Source organism: Gobius niger (genome assembly GCF_951799975.1).
Source record: "Gobius niger genome assembly, chromosome: 11".
Lineage (NCBI taxonomy): Eukaryota > Metazoa > Chordata > Actinopteri > Gobiiformes > Gobiidae > Gobius > Gobius niger.
Genome location: NC_136862.1, coordinates 28,815,107 through 28,828,099, shown reverse-complemented (window position 1 = coordinate 28,828,099; position 12,993 = coordinate 28,815,107). Strand labels below are relative to the sequence as shown.

Genomic DNA, 12,993 nt, shown 5'->3' with positions numbered 1-12,993 from the left:
CGATTGTTGTGGCGTTTAAGGCCACATAGGGATTTCACCACCTTCACTCACATCCATCCCGTCAGTGCATCTAATAATGGCGCTGATGCCATAGTAAAAATGTGGTCAAACCGGAGCGGCCGCCTGAACCAGGATCCTAAACTCTCTCTAAACACCAGCCATGCACCGTGCGGTTCCCACGCTCTAGCTGCACACAGACGCTTTTAACAAAGATAATACGCTAGCACACTTAATGGCAATCAAATAAGAGCAAATCAAATAAAAAGGCTCTTTATCTGAGCGTTTGACCACATCCGCTACAAACAAACTCCTGCCCGTACCACATTGCAGAAGACATGTTAGAACTGCAGACGAGGAGGGGCCTCATTTATAAAACTGTGCATAAGATCCTGACTATAAAAGTGTGCAGGAAAGTAACGCAAAATCCTGCACGCAAAAAAAAAACCTTTGCAGCTCACCTGTCTTACCAATTTTCTATAGATCTCAACCCAAAAATAGCATTTTACTTCACTGTTCAGAGACAACCCATTTATACCATGAATGTAAACTATCTAATGAATGCTATTTGCGTTTTAATAAGGGTGAGACGCTGTTCCCCGTCTCATCTACAATGGATGGAAAGCGTGCAAAAATCCCCCGCTCGACCCAGCAGTGGCAGTGCGCCTATAGGAGAGGGCACCGTCTGCAGACAGACACAACTGAAGCTATAAGGCCATGTCCCGCGAGAAATGTGATGAATGAAATGGCTCAAGTAATAAAACGACATTTCAAAAAGTGTCGTTCTTGACTCCTGTATGTTGCATTGCGTTCTGATGGGCTCTTGTGCTCGTGCTCCACAGGGCTGGATGCATGTTGCTGGAGGGTCAGGGTTGTTGTGAGGGGGACCTTGGACACATGGCCACATTATGAGGCACTCCACAGGTCATAATTACTCTCAAGTGTTGGCAGGATGGTACATGTGTCATGATCTGTCTTCTGTCCCCTGTTTTTAGTTTGTTTCTTGGTCTCGTCCTGTGTTTTATTTTGACATGTGTTGTGTCCTTGAGATTTTGCTTGACTTCCCTCGTTACCTGCCTGCCCCGCCCTGATGTGTTTCACCTGTGCCCCGTTTCCTCTTGTATTTACACCCCTGTGTTTCCCTTGTCCTGTGTCGCGTCATTGTCTTCGTCAGCCCCGTTTTTTTTTGGTTATCTCTGGATTTTGTTATTTTGGTTTTCGTCCATTAAACAGCACCAGTTTTGTTGCAATCCTGCATTTTGGGTTTGATTTTCTTCACACCACCACAAACCATGACAACATGAGCTTTCCTCCAGAAGCATCGAGGCAACGGCATCAATATTTGCACACTCCAACTGCGCAATTCACAACAGAGCATGTGCGGGAGTTGGCCTTATTGTAGTGGGCTTCTTACTGGGAAATTCAAAACAGTGTGAGGAGCCACTCTCTTAGAGCCGGGCCGTGAAACATTTGAGAAATAAAATAAATGACCGCATTTTCTCGACTGTATCTTTGGCCTGTCCCTCTTGACTCGCCAATTACTATTATTTTTTTTATTGGTTTATTTGGTCGGGACAGTGCAGGTTAATGAAAATAGATGTGGCATGTAAACAAGCCACACCGGATTGTAGCCATCCGTCGAGTGGGGGACGACGGATGGTCATTTTCCATCCGTCGTCCCCCACTCACAAACACACTCACATTCATCCAGGCCTATTGTGCATGTTTTTAGAGGTAGGGGAAACCGGAGTACCCGGAGGAAACCTACGCAGACACGGGGAGAACATGCAAACTCCACACAGAAAGGCCCCGTCCCTGGTGGGAATCAAACCCGGACCTTCTAGCTGTGAAGCACGAGCGCTAACTGCTGTACTACCGTGCCCCGATAAGCTCATCCATAGATATTTAATGAAACTCCTGGTAGAAAGTCGCCATGAAATCAGTTGGGCTCAAGCACATCTTGTTTTATTACAGACAGAATCAGCCTTTATGTCTCCAGCACCGCTCTCTCCCTTTCGTATTCCCCCTCAGCTCGTGCTATTTTTTTCCACAACTTCATCATGCTGCAGCCACACAACTTTATTTGCATTCACGCTTTCACAGGACAGAGAGCTGTGTTTGTCCCCCTGTGAACTGAACCGTCCCAAGAGAAGAGAGAATGTGCCATGATCCCGCTGTAGCGATCGAAGTTTAAAAACATGACACATAGTCTAATTACGCACATGTTCCTAAGCGCGCGCTTCCAATGCCCCCAAAACCATAAAGTAAAGCACCTGGTTTGGTCACATCTGATGCTACAGCTGCCCTGAGGTACACTGAAAGCACTGTTGAAATCCACGGGCCAGGTCCAGTCGACTGAAGAAAGGTTTTGTCCACCAAGCTATGAGGGGGCTGAACTTACCCCCTTCCCTGCCCTCCACTGTGCAAACTCAACGATCTGCATGTGCTTAGAGTTAAAAATAAGGTTAGCTGAACTGAACATAAAATGATTTACTCGTTACACGACATGGCTTCACTATTGTCGCAATCCTAAACTTAGAGCAGATGCAAGTTCTGTATTCATTTCCTATGGAGATAAGCTCAAATGTAATTTATTTAAAGATTACGCAGTGGACACTGGACAGTAAGTTCCTGGTACATGATCACGAACTGAGAGTTACAAACTTGATAAGTAAGATGTAACTACTTCCATGGAGGAGATGTCCTATCAAAACTAATTTAAAAAAAATCAATCAAAAAATACAATTATCAGCATGATAATGATGAGTTCTAGCACCAAAATATAATGCATCAAATGAATGTCAGCCATTTGCTTCAAGACAACTTTTATAAACGCAGACGTCTCCAGGAACCCGCTGTCCTAAAAATGCATGAAACGAGTCAAAGATAATCCCCATAGGAAATGAACAGGACAGGAAGTGCTGGTACTCGTAAGTTTAGGGTAGCGGAAACTGCCACATCGTGTAACGAGACACTAGCTCATTTGTAAAACATGAAGGGCGGGTCTTCTACAAAGCATCATAATGCTTTTCAGGCAACCGTTTGATTGATTGTTCTACATATGAACCCTGTTATTAAGCTATGTTCCCTTTAACAGACTCTGGGCGTGTCCTTAACCCTGCCATTACTCAGTCTGGATACTTGTACTTTCATAATTACTGTCAATGAAACACGAGGATCGCAAAGGAGGAGAGGTTTGGCTTTTACCAAGAAGGTATATTGAACGACAGACGACCACAGGTGTTGACTGGATGTCAGAGCTGAAGATGAGTCATGATGAAGTTGTCCTCACGTCCTCATTGGTGAAGTCGAAGCTCAAGCTTGAGCCACTTAAGACTTCTTTGAGTCAAGTCCGAGTCCTATAGTCCATATCTTTCATTTGAAAGTCCAACTTCTGAATGTGCAGGTCCAGTTATTAAAGTAAAGGCAGGTATTCACCTTATTCCGCCCCGCCCACTTTTGCCACTTTTTGCGTTGTCTCGGCACTTCCGTTGTCCAGACACTTCCGGTCGAGCGCGAAGCCCGTTCATTTAAGCAGGGAACGAGGGAAAATATTCTCCGCTCAAATCTGATGTTTAGTCGATTGATTTGTGTAAAATGACCAATGTTCATTTGCACCAACATGTCAACACTGCAGCGTTTCTCTGTGCGGCCTGAAAACGGATTTGTTTTCGTGTAGTGACTGATTTTATGTGGACTTCTCCGGCCCCATGTTAACACATAGGAGAAAAGGGGCGGGTACAATTCATGGCGGCGCCCACGCGAGCCTCCGGAATAAGGTGAATAGAGTCTGAACTTGGTAGTGCCACAGACTTGAGAGCTAAATGAAACAAGTCCAAGGACTTGGTTCCAGGGACGCCGAGTGTGGCTGAAAGGTGTGAGAGATTGTATGGGCTCCAGGCTGACAAGGGCCCAAGAACACTCTTCAGAAGATTCACATTTTAGTTCTTTATATTGTGGGCCCTAAATATAGCCAGTTGAAATGTACATGTTTATTTTTGACAAATAAAATCTGCGTTTTATGTTTTATCCGCCCATCATTCACAGTGGTTCATTCGTAAACCCGTTTGCCGGCAGGGAACATGTCCGACAGAACCGCAGGACTTGCACTTGGCTTCCTGAAATGGACAAAAACACAAAGTAGTATTTTATGTTTTTGTAGTGTAGCCATTACAAAAATGGCAACTGCTGAATCAAGCGCAAAAGTATTAGAATATGGGAATATCAGGTTTAATCTGTCCTGCTGTTAACTTTCGTGTTACAAAGTGGTCAGTGAATCCTCACGCTGTGCTTGTCAAATGTCATTTGAGTCATGTTGATGTACAGGTTGATTTCTGATGTCTTCTATCAGTTTTTAATTTTAGTTTCATTAATAGTGTAAAAAATGCTGCTGCACCTCATGCTAATCCTTACCTTGTAATATGCTTTTAGATAATCACTCATCCTGTTACATAACACAGTTTAAACATAGCGACACACACCACACAAATGCCTTTATATTTCAATCAGCACCATTTTTCAGTCTTTATCAGCCGTGCCTAGATAAGACCTGTTTTACCTATGCCGTTTAGTGCGACTGCAGCCCGGAGAATCTGCAGATTCAGGACCACAGATTTAAGACCTTTGCTTTAAACTAATCCTGGCATTTTAGCCAGTTGAAAATGAAAAAGGAAATTCATTTTTATGATCAAGGTCAGTACAAATAAAAATTAAAAATCGCCATCAAGGTAACCGTGATGTAGGTGATTTTACTGTGTTTGCTAGCAGTGTAGTAATACCAGCATAAACCGTAGGCCCAATAAGTAAGGATTAAACAATGCCATGCATTAGACCAGGGGTCTCCAACCTTTCATACCCAACGAGCTACTTTCACACAATATGAACATCGGAGAGCTACTGATGTTCAAAAACACTTGTGAAAAACGCAACTTAGGTGGAGTTCACCCAAAAGAATGACTTGTTAAGATGGTATTACTTGAGTTTAGTCCTTATACTTATATTATACTATATTGAACCAACTGTTCACAGATTGTGTTCAGCAGGTTCAGAACAAACAGAAAATGCATCTAAAATTTGAGATATCAAGCGTGTAGAGATGTAGAAAGTCTATGGCGAGCTCCTGGTAGCTCCCGAGCTCCTGGTTGGAGATCCCTGCATTAGACGGTTATAATGTTGTGCATTATAACTCCACTGGTGTTCTTGACCCCGCGAAGCGCATTATAACCCTCTAATGCACGGCTCCGAGGTGTTAAACTCTAAATAGAATCTGCATATTACTGAAACTGTCAACAAGTAGCCTCACATCTTTCTGATGTTTAATTATATTAAAAAACAGGAGTTCACTACAACAGTATTGCCTGTGTCTATATAAGGGCTACTAAAGAGAAATGTTGAGGGTTTTTTTCGTTTGTTGTTTAATGGCACGATCTGTTTCTGCAAATAAACTCTTCCTTAGTTTAATTAGAATAGAAGAACACATGATTGGTCATGATTTGAGCTTTTGCAATAATAATTTGGAATAAAATACAGTCTTCTACACCTACATTACAAAACACGGTGTGCTATTTATTTATTTTTTATGTGTTTAGACGACTACGGTCTATTTGAGAATTGGCCCTCGTGGCAAATGCAATAACCCAGTGTGCCCTTGCATCTAAAAGTTTGTCTATACTTGTCCTAGAACTAATAACTAATAACCATAATCACCTTTTGGTTGTGTTTTTTGTCACTCTTTTATTATGTTTTTCGTTTCCGTCGCTGTTTTGACGCTTGTTTCCAAGACGTTTTTAGATTTGGGTAAAGCCAAACTGGAGAAAAAGTGCTCGGTTCAGGTGGGGGTTAAGAGGTTAAATCATTTTACATGCTATCGGCACTTAGACTTGCTGTTATTTCATGATCGGCGGGGCCTGGATGCGCAGTCCTGTATCAGCAGCGGCTCCGGCCTGTATAACAGTGTCGTTACGGCGCGCAGGTGAGTCCCGCCCCGCCGCGCTGTGATTGGTCCGTTCCCTCCCGTAGATATCGCAGGTGAGCTCTTACCTGTCTCCAGAGCAGTTCCCCGTCAGCGCCGTGGACTAACCTTTGATGACAACAACAACAGCCGCCGACTCGTGCCCGCGCCCGGATCCCGCCTTCAGTCCCGCTCGCTTTTCCTGGCTCCGAGAGGGGAAAGCGCTCACACGGACGGACTCGTCGATGGCCGCGGGAGGAGCGGGAGGACTCGCCATGAATCTGAGCCAGCACCCGAGCAGCGAGGACAGGGCTGTGTTCGCGCAGCTCAGGCCGGTCAGGATGTCCGCGGGAGCGGGAGGAGGAGCCGAGGACGCAGCCGTGTTCGAGGACGTCAAAACCGGGGTGAGATTCAGTGGCGCACCGCCGACACGCGCGCTCAAAGCAGCGCTGCAAAACCACGCGCTTTCCCGGCACTTGTTTCTACGCGCGAATAAGACGCTTTACGGCAGCGTGATGTCGGCGTGATTGATTTTAAAGTTTTACGTGCGTTTTTGCAACATAATCTTGTAGGTTCAGCCAAAATGTTTAATAGCACTTCCTTATTGCTTGTTTTTCCACCGATTTAATTTTATTTTCATATTTAGCTTTCTTACTTTCAACTAGCCAAGGTTTTAGCTGACGGCCTAATTTATCCTTGATTTGTATGTTTTATTCACAATTACAAATGCTTTTTATACACTGCATGTTGCGTTCACGTGACATCGCAGTGTTCTTAAGGCGAGACACTGCAGGTGAATAGGGAAAAAATGTATATTTACAGATATCAATTTGAAACGTTTGCTGTCGATCACTGGCATAAATGTGAGAAAAAATACATGGCAAGTTTTCTGTCATTTTATCTTTTCATTTAAGAACAAGGTGTTTTATGCCTAAAGTTGCCCCAAATTTCCCATCTTTTCGGCGACGAAATCTGAATAATGGATAGAGCTACATTCAAATGTATGGTTTCATTTTATTGATGAATGAGTTACCAAGACTTTTTCAGAGGGGATTTAGGATTTCTTGTTTAGTTTTAAAATAAGCTGTTTTTTAGTGAAAAAAATTGTAAAAAATGTTATTTTCACCTTATTTTTTGACATTCAAAACTCAATAAATGGGACTTAGGGATTAAATAATGCACTCATGATCTAAAATTCTATTATGTCAGTGGAGGTTAGGAGCCAATACAACTCTATGGGAGAGAAACACGACATTTCCAAACACAAAATGTCGAAATGTTTACTTACGTTATTCGATAGTGATTGGATTCATAAATGGCTGAAAGTCCTTTTCACTGACCAACATCAGGCACATGTTTTTGAATATTGGCTCCACTTTTGGACGTCTTTATGAGAACATAATTAGACCACAGTTCAGCAATAAACAAGAAATCTGCATTTTGACAGTTACCATAGTTACCACCATGGAACCATTCAGCTGCCCTTCGCCTCAGCTCTAAAGGCACTTTATAATGTTGTGATATCACGTGAACGCAGCCTATTGCCTGTAGTTGAAGACTGAGATGGTGGTGATGTTTTAACTTTGTTTGCGGTGTAATTACTGCGCCTGTTCACATGTAACAAGAACTGTCGCGAAGTTCCATGTCTCCTCGGTCAGCACGTGAACTCAGGCCCAATTATTTACTCATAACGGAGTCAGAAAAGAGAAGAAAAGGTGATGGTCGGCTGTTGGCGCTCGAAGATGGCGTTTTTGCATTTTCATCGCAGAGATTTGAAAAACAGTGTCTCTCCCGTCGGGCTGTATTGGCCCCTGTGTCGTCCATCTGACATGATGACGTCATCAAATCCTGCAACGTGAACGCGATCCATTATGTAAAAGTTGATTGTGTCCCACTCTTTGAGCTGCAAGATGTATGAAAACCAAAGTTACTAAAAAGTTTCTCACTTCCGAAGTCCCAGCACTTGTCCCCAATGAAGATTAGTGCAGTCGACTGTAGTTAAAGCGCAGTGACTGAATGAATTATTTCGGTATGATGCGTTCACAGATTTATCCTATTCGTCCATGCAGCTTAAGTCAGTCTACGCTGAGGTGTAGTTGTAGTACCCTGCTACATGTGTGGGACGGTTTAGACTTCCCATTTCACTAAACTAAGTCGTTTTTTTTCCTGGTATGACCTTTTTTGTGATGCTTTTAATAGTTCTCTTCCCTGTAGAGCTTGGTATTGTGTCTTCTGGAATATCTATCGTTTTAATGTTAATCCATGAACATTGTTGCCTAGCGCCAGTAAAAAAAAAATGGCAGATTTACATAGATACAGACGGCATCTCGTCATACAAGGGGGCGTGGCTTCGCCGAGGGGGAAAATAGAATCTTTAGAGAAACACAATTTTCCCTCTTTTTTGCCATTTTCTGGTGGAATATGAAGTTATTTATCACATACAGATAAAGTCAAGTGTAAATCGGGCCCATATGGATATTTTCTCACAGCAGATTGTGCAGTAGAAGTGAAAAAAACAGCAGTTGTAGCAAGCGCTAGCTAATCGTTAGCATTATCCCGATGCTAACATGTAGCATCAAGTTAGAATTCTCCGTTATTCATGTATTTATGGGCTGTTGAACCACTTTGCTCCTCTCCATGTCTTTGTATCATTATTCAGTAGAAACTATGTCCATAATTCAGCGTTTGTTACAGCAGTTTTTGAATAATTAGAGAAAATTTTCATTTTTTCAAAATTGTTTTCCCCCTTAAATGTTTTCAAAAATGACCATATATGGGCGATTCCAGAGATGCCGTCTGTATCTATTGTTACGTTGAATTTGTAACATAAGAAGCGGTAAATATTCCATCGCTGCCGTTGTGTAACCACACTGTACGTACTTTGTGCTAACTTCCATCTGTTGACTCTAGGGGGTGCTCTGGGTACCACTTTTGTGATTTTGATATGGGTACTTGGTTTACGATACTTGAACGATACTTTTTTCGATACCTACACTAAAATATTTGTCATCTAGAGCCAGAAAACATGTTTGTTTGGAAGATCTGCAAAATCGGGTTCATCTCCAATGTCAAGAAATGTGTGAAAAATTGGAATAATTTGGGAAAAAATTGGGAAATTAATGGGAGAAATTGTGGCAGTAATTAATACAGTGCGCTCCATTAAACAAAACGAAAAGAAATTCTGTCAAGTAGACTTGCAGTAAAAAACAAACAAACCCAAAATTTGGACCAAATCAAGGCAAAAATTGAAGGAAAATTGTGACCAAAACTGAAGTGCATTTTTAGGTTCTCGTGTCAGATGGAAGACTTTAGCGATTCTAGCTGGAGGATGAGCCTATTGTGCATGTTTTAGTCACGCTCCCACGGCCACCAAATCCGAAAGTGCGAGCACAGTTAGCCTGCGTCTGGTCTGGCTTTGTCATTTGGAGCGACGTGAGAAAATGCAGTCGATAATGACAGAGTTCTGAGTGAACCTGAGTGAACACTTTTATCGGCGTTTCGAAAGTGGGTCACAAAACACGGCCGTAAATCACGTGTCGAAGTTTTACTGCCTCAAAGTACGAAGTTAAACCGGACTACAAGGGGGTAAAAGAGCAGAGCTAGGGCTAAATCGGGACGCAACATGGGACTAAACCAGAGCTAGGCAGGGGTTGTGTTGGCCCCTGCTGAAATAGAATTCGATAACATGAACGTGACCTATGTTATACTACCTTGATACGTTTTACCAAACTAAATGCAGTACAATGTAATCTGCTTTGTAACAATCTGTAATAACTTGAAGTACATGCACAATGGAACAATATGTGTTAGTTGGAGATCCGTAATAGATTTAGGCTTTAAGTGCATATGACGGGTTTTAATGCTTTTGACAGTATGGCTTATTGAGATGGATAACATCTGTTGTAACTAATAATTATCATTTTATTTCAGTGAAGCAGCAATTTTAATGAAGAAATGTTTATTTTTTAATCTGCTGACAGGAAGTGACATAGATAGAGGTGAAGTTTGTTACAGTTTGACTAATTTCCCATTGACATAACACGGTCGGCACGGCAACTGTTTAGAATTGTTTGCCTCTATCTATGTCACTTCCTGTCAGTGTCCAATTCAGGAAGTGAAACTATAAACATCACAAAAACAATCAAACTGAAGAAACTCGGGTAAAAAAAGGTTATAATTGTGTTCACTATGTTCAAGCAAAAACTGTGTCTAATATGTCATATGCACTTTAAAGGGGCTACATGCAAGTTGGCCATTTTATACTCACTACTGCCACCTCAGGTCATACGTGTTACTGCACCTTCCATATTAAGCTCATGCATGACGGCAATTCGGACCCGAAGTAGCACGTTTTTGAGTGACAGTGCAGGATTTTAGAGGCAGTTGTGGTGAACAGGTCTGGGCTCATTCTACACATTAGGGCATTGTAATTTTAATTTTTTTTAACTCTGTATAGTCCCTTTAAGGTAAGGCTTAAGTCTGATTACATTATGTACCTCCAACTACATTGTATATTTAACCCACTAGTTCTCAACTGGTTTGGCGTCGGGACCCACAATCCCCCTAAAATATTATTTTTCCTCAGAAGTGTTTGTTTAATAAGCTTTAAATAAGCCAAAACAGCTGAAATTAACAGTCTATTAACAGACTCAAGTGGTGATTCTATACTTTTTCTGTTCATATAAGGTAAAATAAGTATTTTCTGGGATAGGTACAAGTAATTACACACTGTTATAAAAGTAGTGCTGCCCCCATAGACAACAGGCCCTCACTGTAAAATGTAACTGAGCCGCAAAACATTGAAAAGTCGCTTTGATCATATAGATTTCAGTTTATTTTCTTATTTGTCCTCAATTCACAAAGGTGGAGAGTGACCCTATTGTACATGTTTTAGGGTCAGAGGATCCCACAGGACAGAGGGAGAAAGCTCTCAAACTCCGCTCAGAAACAGCCTGTTTTGCCCGTTGACTTTAATATCTCTTGTCTGAGTTTAGGCTATTTTACGAGTTCTTTTGTCTTTTAGTGCGTTGAGCCGGGTCGCCGCCACGGGCCAGCGCAGCGTCAGACTGGATTACTGTGTAACTCGGGTCACGCCTAATCATTCCCCCACATCAATACACGGCCACAGGAGTCTCCGCTTTTACACAGCGGACCGAAACAGGCTTTTAGGCGCGCTCCGGCGATCACAGCAGGGCGGACCGAGAAGTTCAAAACTACCGTCGTGGCTGCGTCGCAATACGTGGAGGGAGAAAAAAATCAAATTGCAACTTTTTCTGAAGAGTCAGATTCATTATTTCAATAAAAAGTCTTTCAAACAACCAAATATTTGAAATAAGCTGAATATGCACCTTGTTTTTTTTATTTTTATATAAGATGGTCCAGGATCAATTCCTCATGTCCGAAATATGTGAGGTCACTTTGCGCATGGCCAGAGGTGGCAGTAGGTCTTTAAACGCAAGCCCCAAGTAAGTCCAAGTCAACTGGTCATAAGTCACATCAAGTCAAGTCAAGTCACACTATAGTCGGCAAGTCGCCTCAAGTCGCACAGAGTTAGGCCTAACTTTCTAACAAGTTCAAGTTCAAAAGTTAGACCAAGTTAGGCCACAAAAATCACTATATCAACTTATCGTTCAATAAATAACAGATAAACAATACATTTTTATACTCAGTATTTATTGTCAGTATATTTTTTTGTATATTTCTTTCCTCACGTTTTCTTATGTGATACTTTATTTGTTTTTTAGTACAGTGTAAAGCTTTGATGCGGATATTGCATGTTCGTTTATGCACATTCCCAACCTGTTAACTGCACTTTTGTTTATTTTTTGTGTTTTTTTCTTAACCTCTCGACTCTCATTGACTTGAATAAATATCAATAAGTACCTGGTGTTTCGCGAGTGCCCTGAGCAGCCCTGACTCCTGTACTCTGTGACTGTGCTGCTGAATCCCACAGTATTTCTCATGTAAATGATCTGAGCGTTCATTTGTTTCTGAGGGCACACATTTGCATCGCCAAGAGCTCAAGTCTCCACCGGACGCAATCTCTGTAAGACACAAAAAACGCTCTGGAAACAAGTGGGTCGCTATGGTGATGTCGCAATTACGCTTTGTTTGTATAGTATGTTTTGACTTTGGATTCTCTTCATACGGTGCACATTAAAGCTACTTTTCTCCAACAAACCTGACTTGCCAGTGCCGTGGTAAAGCTCTCACTTTCCTTCACAACGTATGTAATCCAAATAAAGCTGATTTTTCCTATTCAAATTTTGAGTTTTGGCCTAAACTCACTCTAATCTAGATTGTACTTCTATCTTCCATCGCAACAAGACAATGCAACAAGGTCTGTTTTATTGTGTTTACAACATATTCTGAGGTGGCACAAATAAATGTACTGTACAACAACAAAACGTCAGGTAATAAGTTTTCATTACACTCTTGCACTACGCTTTCCAGTCGTGTACGTAATATATTCTTGACTTTTCTGTATGAAGTTCCTCGCTTCATTTGATCAACACAAGATCAAATGTACTAATCACCTTTATGTCTGCGTAGGCTCTCAGTTGTACAGGAGCTGTCCATCTTAAAAGGAAGGTTCTTGAGTCATCTTCTGTAGTTGACGTGCCGAACGTTTCGCCTCTTCATCTAGAAGGCTTCATCAGCAACACTAAAGTTTCAGCTCAGCCCGCAGACTAGATACAGACCACTGGGAGGAGTTTATTTTGGCTCAGTCCCTCGGCCTGGAGGCGACGAAATTTTTCCTGGGATAGTTGGTAGATCAACCAGTCACAAGTCATGAGAGTGAAACGTCACACACATATCAACCAATCAGATTAACCCTGACCCTGCCCGAGCCACTAACCTTAAGGATAGTGGGCGGTGCCTAATCTTAATACGTCTCTGATTGGATGATGAATGTCCACCGTTTACCAACTATCCTAGGAAAAAATTATGTTTGCGGCCTGGAGAGCTCTGTCATGCTAATGCTAATGCTAATGAGGCTGAAACTCAGCCCAGGACCGATCAATAGGCGATTAGCAGTGATCAGC

At 42.0% G+C, this 12,993-nt stretch overlaps 2 protein-coding genes across 2 annotated transcripts in view; both read left to right on the top strand.

Annotated features, from left to right (window-relative positions):
- Positions 1-12,993, top strand: part of LOC306970399 (protein sprouty homolog 3) — a 489,858-nt gene that overhangs the window by 291,805 nt on the left and 185,060 nt on the right. The gene's annotated exons all lie outside the window — the stretch shown is intronic.
- klf5l (Kruppel like factor 5 like) overlaps positions 6,080-12,993 on the top strand; it is a 31,066-nt gene continuing 24,152 nt past the window's right edge. The window contains exon 1 of the mRNA XM_079566347.1: positions 6,080-6,351. Within this exon, the coding sequence (XP_079422473.1) occupies positions 6,082-6,351 (270 nt within the window). The 5' untranslated portion in view covers positions 6,080-6,081. The remainder of the gene's footprint in view (positions 6,352-12,993) is intronic.